Genomic DNA, 20,173 nt, shown 5'->3' with positions numbered 1-20,173 from the left:
ACCATTAAGAATACATATAAAATTCATAGGAATTTACTGCCTATTAGTGGGAAGTCAGATGTAGCCCACAGCTGTTATGGTGCCCTTCTATATAGGTATTTAATTTAAACTAGCTGCCAGCATTTAAAAATTGGAAGTTTCACGTAAAAATCTAGATTTCTGACTCTTGAGAAATCTGATCATTGGCAACAGTGAGCCCCCACTATCACATGGGCTGCAGTGAATTTTAAACACATGTGGATTGCCTTGTGTGCCACGATCCCCATCCTTCTGTTACTTGAACGTTTAGTCAAAGGACTTTACTCCTTTACTGGCTCCTGCAGCATTTGTTTTTCTTTACCCCCAGTATAAAGAAAACCAAGTCCCAAGAAAGAGCGTTTCTCTGTAGCTGGGATCTGAACATGCTGTCCAAGTAATGATTTGACTCATGGCTTACACTTGGGAGCCTGTCCTATTTCCCGGATGAGAAAGACCTTCGAGGGAGGTCTCCATAGGTCTCAATGAAAGTGACTAATATTTCTGTTTCTCAGTGTGGGGTGCATGACCTCAGGCTTCAGAAATATCCATCGTACTGATGAACCTATCTGCAGGGCAGGAATAGAGAAGAGGACGTAGAGAATGGACTTGTGGAGAGGAAGGAGAGGGTGGGACCAATTGGGAGAGTAGCACTGACATAAATACGCCCACATGTAGAGTAGCCAGCTAGTGGGAGGCAGCTTCGCAGCCCGGGGAGCTCAGCTCAGTGCTCTGTGCTCACCTAGAGGGGCGGGATGGGTGGAGGAAGGAGGCTGAAGGGGAAGGGAATATACGTATACATATAGTTGATTCACATGTTGTACAGCAGAAACCAACACAACACTGTAAAGCAATTATACTCCAATTAAAAAATAAAAACAAATACCCATCCCTCAGTAAAATGCTATAGAAGAGATGTCTGCTTGCAGCTAGCACATTATTTGAAAGTGATTTTGAGGGAAAAGTTGAGATCTTTCCTTTCAGAGCAAAGTTGCATGCTTTATATGCCTTGACAGGTTTTTCTTTCTCCTGAGCAGTTTCAGGACGTCTCCTGGACACACTTTGTTCACGTTTGTGATGTTAGTTCTGGGCATGGGTTTCAATATTGTTGATGGACCTCTGATTAATTTTTAAGCAGATTAACCTATGACCCCAAGACTGGCTGATGAAATCACTACTTTTCAGTGTGGGGTGATTTAAGAGGGGATGACTTTCCCTGTTCTGTTTAAGAAATGTTTATTAAGCCATTATAATGGACAGGCCTTTGAGCGTGGTGTGCAGGGGCACCCAGTGAACCACAAAGCAAGCCAGAATGTGACCCTTGCTGTGAGTGCAGTGGAAGACATGGATAGAGCTGAGGAATCTAGGAGGAAGAGAAGACAGGGTTTACCCAGCTGTGTATCACTATAGCGTTTAGCTCTCCAGATGGTCTTACACCTCTAGTATTACCCCCGAACACATGGTATGCATCTCACCCAGAATTTCACTTGGTGGAAAATGAAATGTTCAGGATCATTTGATAGATTTGCTTTATCATCATGTGTCATTTAGAATGCTTCTTCCTGTATATCAAGAAAATGTCCACCATCTTGCCAGTAACCTATTCTAACTCTGCTCTGCAGATAAAGCTTCAGTAGATTTTGTTGACTGGGACAGTGAGATGACAAAAAGTCCAAAATTTCCTTCTAGCTATTAACTTTCATAATGAAGATGATGCTTTGGGGGCAATATATCTAAGTATAGTACTCATGTAGGTGGTTTCCAGATCCCAGAAGAAGGACTCATTATGAATGAAGACAGAAGAACAGCAAAGCATTTGCCAGTTGTGTCACTTAGGGGAAGTTACTTCAGGTCTATGAGCCTCAAACAGCATTAGGATAATGGTACCTCTTCATAGGATTTTTGTGAGAACTAAATGATCTAGTATAAGGGTTGGGCATATAGTAAACAATAAATACTAGTTATTATTTTCTTAAAGAGATTTTTTAAAATTTAAATTAGACCCTATAAATTATCTTCCATTGTTGACTCAGTTTCATGTTGGTGAATATTAGATTGTTTTCGTTTTGGGGGGGACCAGCAGTAATATCACTCTTGAGGACCATTAATAAACTTTTGAGGATGCAAAGTACCCACTGCCTGCTAAGGCTAGCCCTCAGTTAACTCATTCCCCTTTTCTTTTTCCCCCCAGTACCTAGGAGAAAAGGAGTTTTTGTTTCTCAGGAGCATGAAAGGACACTCTAGGACTACCTACTGCTACTACTGCTAAGTCACTTGAGTTGTGTCCGACTCTGTGTGACCCCATAGACGGCAGCCCACCAGGCTCCCCCGTCCCTGGGACTCTCCAGGCAAGAACACTGGAGTGGGTTGCCATTTCCTTCTCCAATGCATGAAAGTGAAAAGTGAAAGGAAAGTCGCTCAGTTGTGTCCGACTCTTAGCGACCCCATGGACTGCAGCCTACCAGGCTCCTCCATCCATGGGATTTTCCAGGCAAGAGTACTGGAGTGGGGTGCCATTGCTTAAGCTATTAGTAAAAGAGTCACTATTTTTCGAGTCCTCTGTACTTGCCAAGCCATGTGTAAGCATTTTGTTTTATTTTATTTTTTAAGATATTTATTTGTTTGGCTGCTCTGGGCCTTAGTTGCAGAACATGGGATCTTTATTTATGGCATTTGAACTCTTAGTTGCAGCATTTGGGATGTAGTTCCCTGACCAGGGATCAAACCTGGGCCCCCCTGCACAGAGAGGGCAGAGTGTTAGCCACTAGGCAACCAGAGAAGTCCCAGCATTTTATATATTATCATCATGTAGTCTTTACACTATGCTGTGGGTATCGTCCCTATTTTACAGAGGAGGAAACTGAGGCTTGAGAAGTTAAGGAACTAGCCCCACATCCCTCAATTAGCTAAGTGTTAGAGCTAGCATTCAAAGTCAGGCCCCTCTAACTCCAAAGCCTGGTGCCTGGGAAAAGGAGAGCTGGGCTATTTGGGCTCAAAGGAGATTGTCCCCAGCCCCCAGGCTCACGTGCCTCCCTCAAGACTGTGTATCTTTTCAAGGAAGTGTAGAAGTCTTTCTGCTTCCAGAACATTCTCACTCTCTTCACCCCATGGTACGCTGGGTTAGTTTCCTGTGGCTGCTATAACAAATTACCACCCTTCTAGCGGCTTAAAGCCACAGAAATGTGTTCAGTCACAGTTCTGGAGGCCAGAAAGATGAAATCAGGGTGTTGCTAGAACCATACTTCCTTCAGAGACTCTCGGGCAGAACCCATGTTTTGCCTCCTCTGGCATCCGGTGGCTGCTGGCATTCCTGGCCTGTCGTGCAGCCCTCCAGTCTCTGCCTTCTGTCTTCATGTGGCCTTCTCCCCTGCGTCCATCCAGTCTTCCCTGTGTCTTATCAGGAAATTGTCCATGGACTTAGGGCTATCCAGATAACCCAGGATGCTCTCTTCATCTCAGGATCCTTAATTAATTACATATGAAAAGACCTTGTTTCCAAATAAGGTTACAGTCACAGGTTCTGAAAACTAAGATATGGGCATATCTTTCAGGGGCAAGCATTTAACCCACCCCACATGCTAAGGGCTGGTTTTCCACTGGAATGACTGAGTCTCAACAAGATTTCCCAATGCGGTGCTAGAAGAATGGTTCCATGCCTTTCACGTTCATGATACGTTTAGACCAAAGAAAAGCCCCCAGGACATCCCCTGAGGTGGTGGCAGTCTCCCTCCCACGGGCTTGTTCTCTTTCAGATTGCTGACCTGCAGCTCCACAAACTGGACGAACTGGACTGTCTGATTCAGGGCCTGCTTTACGTCGACTCCATTGGCTTCAACGGCAAGCCGGAATGTTACTACTTTGAAAATCCCACCAATCCCGAATTGTGTCAGAAAAAGCCGTACTGCCTGGATAACCCGTACCCTATGTTGCTGGTGAACATGGGCTCAGGTGTCAGCATCCTAGCTGTGTACTCCAAGGACAACTATAAAAGAGTTACAGGGACCAGGTAAATGCGGTTTCCACTAGGAGAACCTTTCTGTGCTTATTAAACCCAGGCCTCTTCCTTAAAGACCAGTTTCTGAAAAGGTTACTTATATTGAATACATTTTTAAAAGAAAGATCTTACCTCCTCAACCAACCAAAAAGGATTTATTGAATGTGTTATACAGGGTGATTGATAGAAAGGTTAATAAAACACAGGTCTTGCTCTGGTGGGAAACTGGTCAGGTGCGGGAAAAGGGTCACACAACCCAGAAGCCAGGTGGAAGGGTGCTTGTGATAGTCAGAGGGCTGCAGAGAAACCCTTCCTTTGGAACTGCCTTGGTGCCTAGCACAGAAAGAATTGCTTGAAATAATGTCATTCCAATCAGTGAGCCAGACTCTCTTTACAGTGCTTTTTACCCTCAGATAAATGCTCCTGCTGCAAACTGGAAGAGTCAGCACACCTCACAGGGAATTTGGAAGTGCAGTGGATAGACAAACAGCCCTGTGACGGCAGTGGGGTGCAGGGAGTGTTTCTTTGTGTACACACACCCTACGGGCATGTGGGCTCAGCTTCCTGTTAGTAGGGATTCAACACGGAACGAAGATACAGGGTCAGAAGTCTTTGAGAGATCATAGTGTAAACAAAATTACAAGGGTTTTCTTTACTTGTCAGAGGATTAGAATGAAGTTTCTTTAACTTATTGGACCACAAGAACCCATTTTTGGAGGAATGATTTAAGGAACTGGCACTGTGTGACACGTGCTTTGAGACATGATATTGAAAGTGTTGTTTTTGATAGACAAAGATACCATGTAACTCCTCTGAGCCTCAGTATCCTTGTTTGTGCCATGAAGTGAGTTGTTTCTTAATTTGTACCCGCCTCTCCAGTACCGACATTCTGTAATTCTACTCACGCATGAGGAGGCGAGCACTCCTGTATTAACAGGAGCTTTTCTCCTGTATTAACATGACTTTTGATGGGTCTGCATAAATCAGTGGTTCACCACTGGGGAAGGGAAGATTGAGCCCCTCAGGGGAGGGACGTTTGACAGTGTTTGGAGACATTGTTTTTTGGTTGTCACAACTGGAGATTCAGCGATACTGGCATCTAGTGACCAAGGGTGTTGCTAAATATCCTACGATAGCTCCCTACAGCAAAAAAGTGCCAAGTCCCAAATGTTAACAGTTGGTGGTATAAAGAAACCCTGGTACACACATCCTGACTGATCCTGCTTGTGTGTGTGTAAATTGCCTCCAGGCAACACACTTTCTTACTAAGAATACAGCACTAAGCTGAAGAATCGGCCCCACGGCCTCATTAGGACTGTCAGAAGTATCAGAGACAAGTAAATATTTTGGCTAGACTGGGTTTACCTGAAGAGAGTGATCTTCTGAGAAAGGTATAATCTTCAGCTACAGACTTCCTCCCAAAAGGAGCCATCGAATTGGTAGAGCTAGTCCCAAGGTAACAACAAGCTAACCATTGTCCACAATTAGAGATATTTATAGTTTTGTTGATTAACACTAAACAAAGTCATGATTTATGTCACAGGTACATGCTCTCAACCTTGGAGGTTCCAAGGATCTGGTTGTCTTTGAATAATGAGCCAAACTGTGCTGCTTGGTATCTGATATATGTGCAGTAATGCCTATAAATTCCAATGACTGGTAAATGCTGGTTAATGACCAGTGCTTCGCAATCAGCGAATACTGTTTGGATGTCCAAGCTTTCTGACAAGCTCTCTTTAACCAGTAGTTTTGGAAAGGTATTGCAGGAGACTGAAGGTTATGAGAGAGCCCTTTCCAGGGCTGCCACAGGTTGGGGAAGGGAACGAAATATCAAGTCTCTGGACCCCAGGTCTTCCTTGTCCAACCATTTATTCTGCCAAAGTTTTTTTGTTTTGTTTTTGATCCAAGTTAGAAAACCATTTATCTATAAACTATAGGCATACCTCAGAGAAATTGCAGGATCAGTTCCGGACTGCTGCGATAAAGCCAGTATCACAATAAAGCGGATCACATAAGTCTTTTGGTTTCCCAGTGCATTTAAAAGTTGTGTTTACACTATATTGTAGTCTGTTAATTGCGCAATGACATTATGTTTAAAAATACATATATATACCTTGATTAAAAAATTTTATTCCTAAAAAATGCTAACCATAATCTGAGCCTTCAGCAAGTCATAATCCTTTAACTCCAAAGATCACAGATCACTATAACACATAAAATCATAATGTTAAAACTTGAAATATTGTGAGAAGTACCCAAAATGTGACACAGAGACACAAGTGAACAAGTGCCATTGGAAAAATGGCACTGATAGGCTTGGGGATCCAGGATTGCCGCAAACCTTCAATTTATAAAAATTCAGTATCTGTAAAGTACCATAAAGTAAAGCACAGGAAAATGAGGTGTGCCTATATTTTGGTCAGCCGTGAACATCAGTGTGTGGAACACACTTTGGAAATCGCTGATTGAAGCAAATGGCTTGATCTTTAAGTTTTGCTACTCCTAGTAGGATGGCTGTAACTCTAGGTTTTTTGTTATCCTCGTATACCCTATTTTCCTATTAAGCATTTTTATTTTTAGGAACCCACATTATTACAGGATATCAGTTTTCTTTTAGACTTATGATTTTAAATGATTTGTTTCAGTGTTATATGTAATTTTACTGCATCCTAGATTCATAGCAACATTTCCTTTCTGTTGACACAACTCCAATTATATTATAGCAGTCAATGAAAAAAAAAAAGCAGAACTTAACAGCTTATATTGTTAGAATGTGTAATCTATGAAAAGAGGAATGTAAAGACTTTCCAAGCTTCAATGAAATGAGCAGTGCAGCTTATTTCATTCTTTTGGAATCTGTTTTAAGGGCATGAGCATTCATGTAATTGGCTTCTTTTACTTTCTTCCTGAAATTCCTCACTACAGGTTTGTTGGGTTTTTTAAAAAAAAAACAATGATGTTTTGGTCTCTGATTTGCTGAGGGTTTTGCTATGTGTCTGCTGAAACAAACATGCATCTGATGATGAGCGAGAGAATCACTAGACTGGATAACGGGGGGGCAGGTTGAGGATGTTAATAAAGTGGTCTTCTGCAACTGTACGTTCTTTCGTCCAACCTGCAGTGTCCCAGCTGTGCCAGTGCATGCTTGCTTTCCCCATTCAGCACCGATTCTTTGTCAGTCACCTGTCATTTTCCACTCATACAAAGCCCTCGTCCCTTTTCACTCATACCAACACATCAGATGATGAGTTGCCTTCTTTCTAAGTCAGCCAGTGCCTTTAAGTGCTTGTATGTTTGGAGTCAGTTGCTGAACACCTTGAGGAATACAAATACCTGATTTCAAAGACAGGATATTAGTGTGGATGAAAAGTAGAAACTAGAAATGGGTGCTAAGCTTTTTATACACACACACACACACACACACACACACACAGAAAACAAGACAAATTCACATCACACAAGCCAAAAAGTGTTCCCATTAAACCATGCTAGCTATGTGGGGCAGACTAAAAACTAACAACATCTCATGATGCACCATGTTAAATGTAAATAAACACAAACTTTCTTAGAGGAAATCCAGAATTTCTGCTGTGACTGAGTTGTCAAGAGTGTAATGCCCGTGGAGCTTTTTGTCCTCACGGGACTGCACCTAGTTTGCATGGCTATGCCTGGTGCCTAACTACCTAATTTGCTACGAAGACACATCATTTCAATCAAGTATGCATTTTTGTAAGAATCACTATTTAAGAAATATTACAGTTACACCTTAGATGTAAATCCTAAAGAACTGTGTGTCTATAATCTGGTACCTTTTTGGTAACAACTTTTTGACAATAAATATAGTTTACCCTAAATTTTCTTTTTTTTTTTTTTAGATTTAAGTTTTGAAAATAACCTCAATCTCAATTTGAATTTCCTCTTAAAAGCCAGTATCCAAACACATATGGAATCCCCAGGGCTGGCAGTTCTTGGAATTTCAGAACAAACTGATGTGCATTTACTCTTCTGAGTGGCAAACAGAAAGTAAGGCCCATTCATGGCCATATCAGTGCTCTTCTCTGCCAGGCGCTCACTGCTGACAGTTTTATTCTGAATCTGCTTTTCTTCCCCTCAAATACAATTGAGTTCCCTCTCAACTATCATGATTGGTTTCGAATTTTGTCTCAAAAGACTATCGTAGAGGAATTCCCTGCAGCACCCCCCCCACCCCCACAAAAAAACTGAAACCTTTTAAAACATGGTTCAAACACTGAAACCATTTTAAGATCTCTGTTGCTATTTTTTGACTATCGCATGGTAAGTAAAATACTAATAATCTTTTCCAAAGTTTACTAGAAAAAAAATCAAATGTGAGATCCATCAATTGTTTCCTTTTTGAAATTTCTGAGAATCTTCAGTGACATTACTTCTGCAGGAGAAGCAAGGTCGGAGGAAAGATACAGCTTTGGGACTGGCTATTCCTGGCAGAGTCCCAGTTCAGTCTTGTCGTCATAGAGTCTGTCTCTCTAGATATGAACTGTGCTTCATGTATACACAGTTTCTAAGTATTTGCATTTAGCTACATATGTTTGTTTGTTTGTTTTTTTAATAGCAGTCATTTCTCTGGTTATTTGCCGCTTCCACACCACCCAAATTAAGGGAGCTAGCTCATGATTGAGCCCCAGTTTCTAGGCGGGACGATTGCATGAAGCACTTAGGTCAGCGGCTGGTTGAAGGTCTCACAACGGAAATCAGTGAGAGTCTTTCTCTGGGTTTTGTTCTTAAAATTCAGGGCAAGTTTTCCTTGATGTTTCTTTTAGTCTCTGCCCTCTTTTTTTTTTTTTTTCCAATCCGATCTACCCTGAAGCTCTTTTTCACCCAGCACTTTAATTCAAGTGCCCCCTTAGTTTTTTTTCTGTTTTGATTCACCCGTATTAGTGGTCTTGATGTAGTTGGGGACTTGGATGGGCAAAGTCTTCCAGTAAAACTTAAAAAATAAACCTTATTGTTCCTTCAGTCTTGGAGGTGGAACATTCCTAGGCCTTTGTTGCTTGCTGACTGGTTGTGAGACCTTTGAAGAAGCTCTGGAAATGGCAGCCAAAGGCGACAGCACCAATGTTGATAAGCTGGTGAAGGACATTTACGGAGGAGACTATGAACGATTTGGCCTTCAAGGATCTGCGGTAGCATCAAGGTAGAGACTAAGTAGCTAGGAGCAGTAGCGATTAAACACAAGGCAGTCTCTCCACCCTGGCTGTTCATTTAGTTTTTTGTTTTTTTTTAATGTCAACCCACCAGCCTGGTGCAAGGATCTATGGTATTGGAGCTCAGACTTGATCTCCTGCCCTTGGTGAAGCACTGAGATGTTTAGCTTTGGATACCTGTGCTTAAAATAAGGCAGCTTTGAAAGAAGGTTCTGGAAAACTGCAACAGTTTCCCCTGTTCCATTCTTGTCCAGATATCTAGAGGCATTAAAAAAAAAATTTTTCCCCCCATTAATAGCCATGCTACTTTGTCCCTATTAAGAAAAGGGCGGCCAATCATCCATATGGTAATCCTGTCAGCTTGTAAACCATGGTAGCTAAATCAGGTCATTTGAGCTTGATCAGAGTTATTCATAAAACTCTCCGCTGTACTTTGGTGGAAGCATGGGGCCTGCCTGAGGATGATTTTGAACAGTCGCTAATATTTCCAACATAGCTTTGGCAACATGATGAGTAAGGAAAAGCGAGATTCCATCAGCAAGGAAGACCTCGCCCGAGCCACCCTCGTCACCATCACCAACAACATTGGCTCCATTGCTCGGATGTGTGCGCTGAATGAGGTAAGGCCTTCACCCCGGGAACAGCCATCTGTCATTCATAAACACCATTTTTGGCAGTGCAGTAACTGGTGACCCTCACAACACTACAGATCCTTGGAAAACCTGCTGTTTCTCATAATCATACCTTGCAGAACATGAGGGATGTTTGTTGGGGGAGGGAGAGGAGTATGTGTTTTAAGGAGACACTGGGTGATGACAAATAAAACCATCTAACTGGGGAAACAGTAAAAATGACAGTCCATACTATAACCTCTCCAACCTTGTGGACACACACCTATTGAACGGTGAGGGAAAGCTCATGCATCCTTGTAAACAGTTGCAGGTAAAACATTCTACTTGCAATTTTCGATATTCTCTCTGCTTTCAGCTTCTTTACAGTGTTGCCTTGTGGCATGGAGTTCAAGCAGCATTGTACAGGGCTATCAAAGCACAGAGAGCTTGCTACAGCTGAGGCCAGCCAGAGCCCCAGGCACAAGAAAGGGCAGAGTTGGTGACTGACAAAGCTTTGGTAACGTGTTTTAAAACATTGCAAAATTGCTTTGAGAAGAACAGAACCCTTTTCTGAAATACAAGATGTGTCAAGTAGAATAGTTCTCACCGAGTTTTATTAGGAAGACAAGAAAGAGGCATTAGGATGTGGAATAAGAAATAGCAAAAGTATTAAAGAATCACTGTAGCATCAGTAGTGGGGCTTCCCAGGTGGCGCTAGTGGTAAAGACCCTGCTTGCCAATATTCTTGCCTGGAGAATCCCACGGACAGAGGAGCCTGGTGGGCTGCCGTCCATGAGGTCACAAAGAGTCAGATACGACTAAAGCGACTTAGCACTGGAGCATCAGTAAGAGTTTTTAAAATATGAGTTTTCATAGAAATGTGACATATATACAGAAGAGGGCTCGAATCACAAGGGTACAGCCGACAGATTGTCAGACACATGTGCATGTGTGCACACACACACCTGTATAGCCACCACTCAGATCAAGAATTGGAACACTACAGGTAACTGCAGAAGCCCTCTCCAGCCCCCTTCTAGTTGAACAGTGGAATATTAAACAGGGTAGGAGGCAGCCTTTATGACAGGTGGGTGACAGCCCTGCCTTTGAACTCTAGGGTTACGAAAGAGACACACTCCTTTTACAGCATTGAACAGAATTTGTCACTGGCCTATGGATCAGTGTCATGCTTTTTGTAAGCCCTCATTTCAGTTGGAGTTTAAATGAGGGTGGTATTCAGATGAAAGTATGTATTCCAGAGACATGCCTTTTCAAAGTCCACTGTGGTCATGGGATTCACTTTAACAGAGAATTTACTTTTTGACATTAACCTTTGAGGAAAGTTTTCCCAAGTAGCCAAACAAGCCCTAGGACTAGTATGTGTATAGTTGGCTGTGCCCATAAACTCTCAAAGGTCACTTGGGTGGAATGTCTTCCATCCAATAGAGCAATAGGTGCCATTTCCCCTACTTTCCAGAGAGCTGCAGTGAGCCAGCAGATCTTTTTACAGGTATCATAATCACTTTACGAGTAGAATAACTGCTTTTATTTTTTACTTTTATTTCAGTGTCAATACCATTTATTGTTGGATTATAGTGTAGCCATGGTACATCCTATTAACAGTTGGAGTAACTCTTTTGAATGTTTCTGTGGTGTTGAATGAATAAGAGGACTCACGGATCGCTTGGGGCCAGGCTTCTGTTGGCCAGCGTCCTGCCAGCCATTGCTTTGCTCCCTGGAGTCACTGACTGGAGGATCTTTGATTCCAGCCATTTCACGGAGGGGCACCACATTTACTGACTCTAAAATATTTTTCTGTGATTACTGGAATGCTATCAAATAGTTCTCTACCAACTTTTAAAGTTTGTATTCTTTTTTTTTTTTGAAATAGAGAGTACAAACACATAATACAGAGCTCTGAAGACACCACAAGTAGACTATACATGGAAATGAGTCACCACTGCCATCCCATCCCTCAATTTTAACCTCACTAGAGGTAGCACTGGTTTTAGTTTTTCTGTTTTGTTTTGACTCTGTATTATCTGCATTATAGGGTAAACATGCTGAATAAATATTTGATTTTTGAATTAAATATGTCAGACTTTTCTTTAATGGAGTCTGAGTGTTACACCTTTTCTACTTCAACATTTTTAAAAAGAATTCTTCCGTGTTTTCTTTGTCTCTTTTTTTTTTTTTAACATTTATATCTTTGACGCACCTGGAATTTATTTGAAATAGGAGTATCTATCACATTCTAATGCCATTTCCCTTTCTTCTGGCTTCCTGCCAGAGCAATGCAGGACCGAAAGTTTGAGCAAGTCCTACCTGGGCAGTTTGTGGCTACAGCTCTTATTTGTGGAAACATTAAAGTTACCTCCCACACCTCTACCCAGGGAAAATTTTCACTGTGGTTAATAGATTTGTTAACATGTATTGTTGAAATCTGAGACAGTTAGAAAGTGATGTTCCCACACTCTGATTGCTCTTGATAGATTGAACAGAAAATAATGCCAGATCCCAAGACTCTGTTCCCTTTTATGTGAGTGACCATAGCAACCGACTCTCTGAGTGAGTGATGGTGAGCAGCGTCTGTGTGGCAGACAGGCTGAGTTCAGTGTGAGGTGTGTGTTCAGAATACAAATCTGTATCCATGACAACAAAAATATAAATGTGATTTTCATTATCTTATTGTAACCCACATATTGATCAAACAGGATATTTCATCATATATCCTAAAGGGCAAAACTGGGTACCATTTCTTTTTTGTATTCCCAGTGTTTGCAACAGAGCAACCTGACCAGACTTGTTAGATGAATAACTTATACCATAACCATTTAATTTATGAGTTGGTTGGGAGTTCTCTGATAGCTTAGTGGTTGGGATTTGGTGCTGCCATCGCAGCACCAAAAACTTTTTTAAAAAATAGATAAAATTTATAAAAAAAATAATTTATAAGTTGATAATATTTTAGAGTTGGAAGTTTGGGGGATTGAAGGAAAGCACAAGCAATTTCGATGAGCTTGAGTTCCAGTTTTAATTCCATATATGAAATGTTGGGAGGTGAATTTTATATTAGACCCAGGGCAACCTAACATAATACCTGTAAACAAGCCCAATATCAGTCTCTACCTCACCCATGCAAACTGTGGAATGAACTATGAGGTTGATTTGGCTTCACCTTGGAAATCCTGAAATAATTCTGCTTAACAACAACAACAAATTCACTCTGCAAAGTCCTGGAGCACAGTGATATACAAAGCATTGGATCTGTTAAATGCTATTTTTATGCCATGGTTCACTGTTTCTCTTTCGTTTTTTCTTTTCCCAGAATATTGATAGGGTTGTGTTCGTTGGGAATTTTCTCAGAATCAATATGGTCTCCATGAAGCTGCTAGCATACGCCATGGATTTTTGGTCCAAAGGACAGCTAAAAGCTCTGTTTTTGGAACATGAGGTAAGTTGAGTTCACATGGACTTAATTGTCCTCTGTGGACATTTTTGGGTTGTCTAACATGTGAGCGGGTTCCTTAGTTTGTATTTATGCAAAAGATAAGGAAGAACAGTATATAAAATGGAAGCTCTCTTATCCAACAATCAAGACTGCTGCTGCTAAGTCGCTTCAGTTGTGTCCGACTCTGTGCGACCCCAAGACGGCAGCCCACCAGACTCCTCTGTCCCTGGGATTCTCCAGGCAAGAACACTGGAGTGGGTTTCCATTTCCTTCTCCAGTGCATGAAAGTGAAAAGTGAAAGTGAAGTCGCTCAGTCGTGTCCGACCCCTAGCGACCCCATGGACTGCAGCCCACCAGGCTCTTCCGTCCATGGGATTTTCCAGGCAAGAGTACTGGAGTGGGGTGCCATTGCCTTCTCTGACAATCAAGACTAGTAGATGGTTAATTTTTTTTTAAGTTAAAAAATGAGTGATCCTAGGAAAATACCTCCCTACTTTAAACATTCTATTTTAATATAAAATGTGTAAATGTTCACTTGCTCACCAATTTTTTGAGGCAGGTGCAAGACCTAATTTTGAGCCTGGGTTCTGCTGATGGGAGCTTTGTAATTGTCTCTTTTTTATAATCCACAGTATTGTGTACATTTTTTTATTTTTGGTTTGTTTCTTTAAAGTAGATCAAGAAATTAAAGATCCTTATGAAGTAATTTGATTGCAAAATCATTCTAAATTATCCCAATCTTTCATATGTAGAAGCTACCTAAATAGAGGGCAACGGTTGTGACTACCTTTTTAAATCTTTGTAGCTTTTTTTTTTTTTCAATTTTGAGATAGAGTTAGCACATAACACTGTATAAGTTTAAGGTATACAATAATGATTCAATATATGTATGTATTATAAAATGGTTATTATTAATAGCATAAGTTTAGTTATCATCCACCACCACACATTATTACAAAGATTTTTTTCCTTGTAATGAGAACTTTGAACATTTACTCTCCTAGCAACTTTGACTATTATTAACTAGCTTTTTCATCTTTTTTAAGAAAATAACGATTTTCATAGAGGTGACCATACCATCTTGTACTCTTTTTATTGGTTTTGGTGGTATATACTTACATTAGATTATTACATTAATAATGAAATTGTCCTAAACAAATTTGAGGATAAACACAACTGACCCTTGGCAAATAAACAACTCAGTCAGTGAGAACAGAAGTGTTCAGGCTACTCTTAGTAACCTGGTGGCCTTGAGAGGCTAGTGTGCTAGACATTAGGCAGCCTGTTTACAGAAGTAGAGAGCTCTGATTAATTCAGAGTCCCTTATATCCAGTTTCTAAATTGGAGGTTTCTAAGAGTGAGTAGGGGGGCCCTCTTTTCTTCCCACCTCCTCTATCCTCCTTTAAAATCAATACTGTAGGGCTTCCCTGGTGGCTCAGTGGTGAAGAATTCGCCTACCAGTGCAGGAGACACAGGTTCAATCCCTGTTCTGGGAAGACCCCACATGCCGTGGAGTAAACACTGAGCCAGCGCTCTCGGGCCCACAAGCTACAACTCTTGAGCCCATGTGCCACAACTACTGAGCCCATGTGCCACAACTACTGGAACTTGTTTGCCCGTGCTCCTCAACAAGAGAAGCCACTGCTACGAGAAGCCTGAGCACTGCAACTAGAGAGCAGCCCCAGCTCACCACGAGAGGAGCCCCCACAGCAACGAAGACCCAGCACAGCCAAAAATAAATTAATTAATTTTAAAATGGAAGAAAATAAAATCAATACTGTAGAAAGCAGCTCTTTTTTTTTTTTTTAGAAGGCAGCTATTTATCATAGCAGGTACCCAGTGCCTTGGATATAATGCAGCAGGAAGAACAGGAAGTATCATAAATTTCCATTGTAATGAATACTGTGGCATTTTTCTCATTTCCAAACTGAATTATTTACTTGAAAAGTTGCTGATGCATTTCTAAGTTATTTAGGGCTCTCTAAACCTATGTTCTCGAAGAAAGCAATGGCACCCTACTCCAGTACTCTTGCCTGGAAAATCACATGGATGGAGGAGCCTGGTGGGCTGCAGTCCATGGGGTCGCTGAGAGTCAGACACGACTGAGCGACTTCACTTTCACTTTTCACTTTCATGCATTGGAGAAGGATATGGCAATCCACTGCAGTATTCTTGCCTAGAGAATCCCAGGGACGACGGAGCCTGGTGGGCTGCTGTCTATGGGGTCACACAGAGTCCGACATGACTGAAGCAACTTAGCAGCAGCAGCAGCAAACCTATGTTCTATTAAAGCATATAAAACAATAGGAAGTTAAATACAAAAGAGTTAAAGGCCAGTGATAGACATTAGTACTAAAGAAAGTTTTTGTTTTCATGTTTTTACGCAGGCTAAGAAATGATATTAACTTTTTTTGTGGGGAGGATGGGGCCTCAGAATTTTCACTTTCCTTCCCCCAACCAGAGCATCTCCCTTTCTATCTACTTAGTTAATCGATTTTCCTTGTAAAGTTTTGTTTAAAAAAATAAAATGAAAAACACTCTTCTGGATATCTGTGCTAAGTCGCTTCAGTTGTATCCAACTCTTTGCGACCCTGTGGACTGTAGCGCACCAGGCTCCTCTGTTCATGGGATTCTCCAGGCAAGAATCCTGGAGTGGGTTGCCGTGCCCTCCTCCAGGGGAATCTTCCTGACCCAGGGATTGAACCTGCATCTTCTGCGGCTCCTGCATTGCAGGTGGATTCTTTACCACTGAGCCACTGGGGAAACCCTAGTGTTACTATATTTAGCAATCAAATAGGACACACTTATTTTATCTAGCATTTATCTGTTTTATCTGGCAACCCTAAGTTGTGATCCTCTTGGACTAAAATAGAAAACAAATGCTGGAAGTCATCAGGGATTAAAAGCCATCTACGGGGCACACAGGTAGTTAGTTGATGGTAAGATAGGGAGCAAAACCCAATGTTTTGGGGAACCCACTTCTCCGGGTATAAAGGCATATCCTTCATACAGTCTTAGGCCTCTGGATGATAGCTATGGTTTGTTACTAAGTGTTAAACTCAGTCTCTATGGCCAATGAAAATAGAGCGTTTTTGTATCTCCTTGTAGGTACTTCTCAGAAAATTCTCTACCTCCTTGGGTTCATTCTCAGTTAGGCAGGTCTTTCTGGAGGAAGGTATGGAGAGAGAACTTTTGGGAGGGCTGGTAAGGTGGCTTTCCTGCCCTGCCTGGAGTCCTCACTCAGTCTCATTCATTTCACTTATATGAGTGAGCATCTCCTAAGAGAAGTGGACTCCCCAGGTGGCTTGGTTGTAAAAGACTCTGCCTACCAATGCAAGAGACACAGGAGATGCTGGTTTGATCCTTGGGTCGGGAAAATTCCCTGAAGCAGGAAATGGCAACCCACTTCAGTATTCTTGAAAGAGAAGCCTGGTGGGCTACAGTCCATAGGGTTGCAAAGAGTCACACCTGCCTGAGCATGCACACGCATGTATCTTGGAACTAAAAGAAATAGTCTAGTGAAGCAGTTGAGAACACAGGCTCCCACTGACTTGGAGACCTTAGTCAATGACTTCTCCATTCTCTTTTAGCTTTTGTAAAATGAAGTGATAATAGTATTTGTCTCATAAAGTTATTGTGAAAATTAAGTGAAGAAATTCATGTAGCGTTCTTAGAACAATTTCTAGCTTATAGCAAGCCCTCAATAAATGTTAGCAGTTGGCAGTGGAGGCAGAGATCCCTGCTGTGTAGTGTTCTGACATCTGCCACCCATTTCTGCAGGAAGTAACCATTGAGCCAGGCAAATAGCAGAGAAGAGGCGTCTCCTGCCTTTTGGAAACCAACTTCTCTAAATATTTCTGTTTTTCAGGTTCTGTTATTTTTACAGATGAGAGAAGCTTAGAGTTCCTTCCTGTGAGACATGACAACTTTGGAGTCAGATAGATTTTGGAATTGAGCCCAGGACAAGGCATGTGACCCTGAAAGGGTAATTTACTTTATTACCTTCCATTTCTTATCTGTGGAATGGAGGTAATAATGTGAATTTTGCCATAACAAGGATTAAAATGAAATAATTATAATCCGAAAAATCCTAAAAATACTCAACAGCAAGGTAGTAGTGTATACTGTGGTGCCAGAGATTTTTCTAAGCGCTTTACATCTGTTAATTAATGTTTATAAGCAAATAGATACGCAGTGCATTTTTTATTATTATTATTCTATCATGTTTCATACCAGAGTTCAGGTTTTAAATTTCTCATTATCTACAGCTTCCCAGGTGGTGCTAGTGGTAAAGAACCCGCCTGCCAATGCAGGAGACAAAGAGTCGCGGGTTCAGCCCCTGGGTCAGGAAGGTGCCCTGGAGGAGGGCATGGCAACCCACTCCAGTGTTTTTTCCTGGAGAATCCTATGGACAGAGGAGCCTGGCGGGCTACGGTCTATAGGGTCTCAAAGAGCCAGACATGAATGAGTGACTGAGCATGCACGCACACACAGCATTAGTGGGCAGCATTCCTCAAATTATGAAAAACAGCAGGTATTGGGCCAAGGTTCAGAGATAATCATACAGAAGTTTTCCCATTGTTGTTGTAGGGTTACTTTGGAGCTGTCGGGGCACTGTTGGAACTGTTCAAAATGCCTGATGACCAGTAGAGATGAGCCATAGACATGGAGCAGCCCTCTGTGAGGACAGGGACGCAAGCTCTGCTGCTGGAGAGGGTGAGAGCCACGGGACGGAAGCCAAGCCATTATGGCAGATGAACCTGCTGGATTTGTACATAATTTAAAATCCTTCTTGCTGATCTTTTACTCTTGGGTTTTGAGCTTATGATTCAAAATGGGGAATACAAGAGTTTTTTCTGTATACTGTATTTTTAAAAAAAGAAAAACATTTGTGCAACGTGGCCAAACCTACCAATTTTATGCATTGACTCTGAAAAGCTGAATGATGTTTAAAGAAGGACCTGAAATGTAAGTGCTGGTTATTTTTCTTCTGGGGTTTACTGATCAGTGTGATAATTTTTAATTTCATTTAGTAATGACTCTAGAAGATTTTACCTTGACATATTTTTCATGACGTTTCATGATTTGCTGTTGGTTTCAAATGAAACTACAAATCTGGCATGTTTTACTGTGAACACTATTTTGTTTGTTTGTTTGTCTGTTTCCCTTTTTTTGGTCTTGTTTTTTCTGTTTGACTGTCTTATGGAAAAAGAGAATCCTTCCCCGTTTCTGTCCTCGGATGACCCCTCCCCCACCCCTGCAACACATTCGTTCTTCAGTGTCCTTGTTCACATTAATCAAGGTGCTGACCAACTCAATACAAAGTTAAGCACGAGACCTAAAGCTCTCAAAAGTGCCCTTGAAGAGAAAACTCTGAAGAAGTGTTCATGAATTTAGTGAGTCTGGCAAAAGTTGAAAATGATTAATATATGCAATTTTGTCATCACCCTTATGAATATAAAGTGTTGCATTGAATTTCTTTTATGTTGGGTTATAATGTTACATTGAAATGTTCTCTGGTTAAATGTCCTCATCCATGCAGAGCATGTGAGTGGCAGCGAATCCTGTGCAAGATGCTGGAATTTACAGGGAAAGTCTCCCGGTAGATAACTGTTCACACTGGGATGTTTAGGAGAAGTCATGGGTTGAGGTGTCATGTAGTAACATCTGTGTTTTGTACATGTATGTACCTAGGAGCTTTGTAACAATGCATCTTAAATAATAACAAACTTTTTTATTTAAAATATTTTAGACTGAAAACTGTATTTCAATCCCACTTTCTAAAATTTAAAAAAAAAATTATGATACTGATCTATATTTTTTTTTCTGTTTGAAAGATATCATTGGGACTGATGGGTAACTTGAAAATGAGAGCTTTGTACAAATATTGAAACATGAGATCTAATGATTCAGAACTAATTAATCTTTTGAATTGAGCATATTGTCGAAAGGGATTTTTGAAGGGCAGTACCATTGTTCCATGATGAGACTTTCCTTCTTTGCCTTCTGGGCACCATCTTTAATTTCCATGTCTTCAAGTCTTGAAGAAGTTGATGTTAATGAAAGTGTTCACTTGTCTGGTTGAAATAAAGCCTGTTTCTGTTGTGATTTGTTTTAGTGTGTATGTCATTTTCATATCTTAACCTTTATGTCCATATTATCTGCTTTTGTATCATAAAAGGAATATGTGTTATACTTTAGCTACTCTACATTTCATAATTTGAAGCTTTCACGTAAGCTTGGTAAGGTCCAAAATGCTCTGTCTTCACTTAAAGCTGTAGTGTAGCCCTATGCAAGGATTTATTTTTTTAATGTAGCTTTATTGTTCTTACACAACTAACTCCTTATTCCCAAAAGATCACTACTGTATTTGATAATTCTGAAAGAGTTTCAAAATTTGGTCATCACAAAAACATTTGATCAACTTCCACCTGGCTGAAAAAAATTCCAGAAACTAAGATGTTTTTGAAAAAGGTAAGTGTGAAAACCCACATATCGCCTGTGAGAGTACCTGTTTCAGATTGTTCTCTTCTGCCATTCCTACTCTCATCCGTCAGGGAATAACACCCCTTGGATCATGGTTCTTCAAAAGAAATCAAGGCATGTTAGTGCAACTACACAATTTTTTAATTATCTGGAATCACTTGATCTCTCATTATAAATGTATACAATATGGGTTTAACTAAGGAAATAAATTACTCCATTATACAAATATCAGTTATATGTTGGCTACTTATAGCCAGTCTTTTTTTTTTTTTTTTAAACAATGAGGAAGTAGTACCAGAGGAATTTTTTTACATTCACTTGAATAACAGACACTTTGGCTCAACATCATGAAGAAATTTGGCAAGACTAAGAATGCTGAAGCTGAAACTCCAGTGCTTTGGCCACCTCATGTGAAGAGTTGACTCATTGGAAA

The 20,173-nt window shown here is 40.9% G+C and overlaps 1 protein-coding gene across 6 annotated transcripts in view; it reads left to right on the top strand.

Annotated features, from left to right (window-relative positions):
* Positions 1-19,362, top strand: part of PANK1 (pantothenate kinase 1) — a 104,286-nt gene extending 84,924 nt beyond the window's left edge. For 3 of the 6 annotated variants that reach the window (XM_061402769.1, XM_061402764.1, XM_061402768.1), the window contains 5 exons: positions 3,768-4,021; positions 9,006-9,182; positions 9,689-9,812; positions 13,132-13,257; positions 17,845-19,362. In XM_061402769.1, coding sequence (XP_061258753.1) covers positions 3,768-4,021; positions 9,006-9,182; positions 9,689-9,812; positions 13,132-13,257; positions 17,845-17,904 — 741 coding nt within the window. In that variant the 3' untranslated portion in view covers positions 17,905-19,362. The other 3 variants (XM_061402767.1, XM_061402770.1, XM_061402765.1) reach the window with 2 other exon arrangements.
* The last annotated feature ends 811 nt before the right edge of the window (positions 19,363-20,173 follow it).

This window comes from Bos javanicus, chromosome 26, assembly GCF_032452875.1.
Source record: "Bos javanicus breed banteng chromosome 26, ARS-OSU_banteng_1.0, whole genome shotgun sequence".
Classification (NCBI taxonomy): Eukaryota; Metazoa; Chordata; class Mammalia; order Artiodactyla; family Bovidae; genus Bos; species Bos javanicus.
This window is presented reverse-complemented; position numbering and strand designations above follow the sequence as displayed.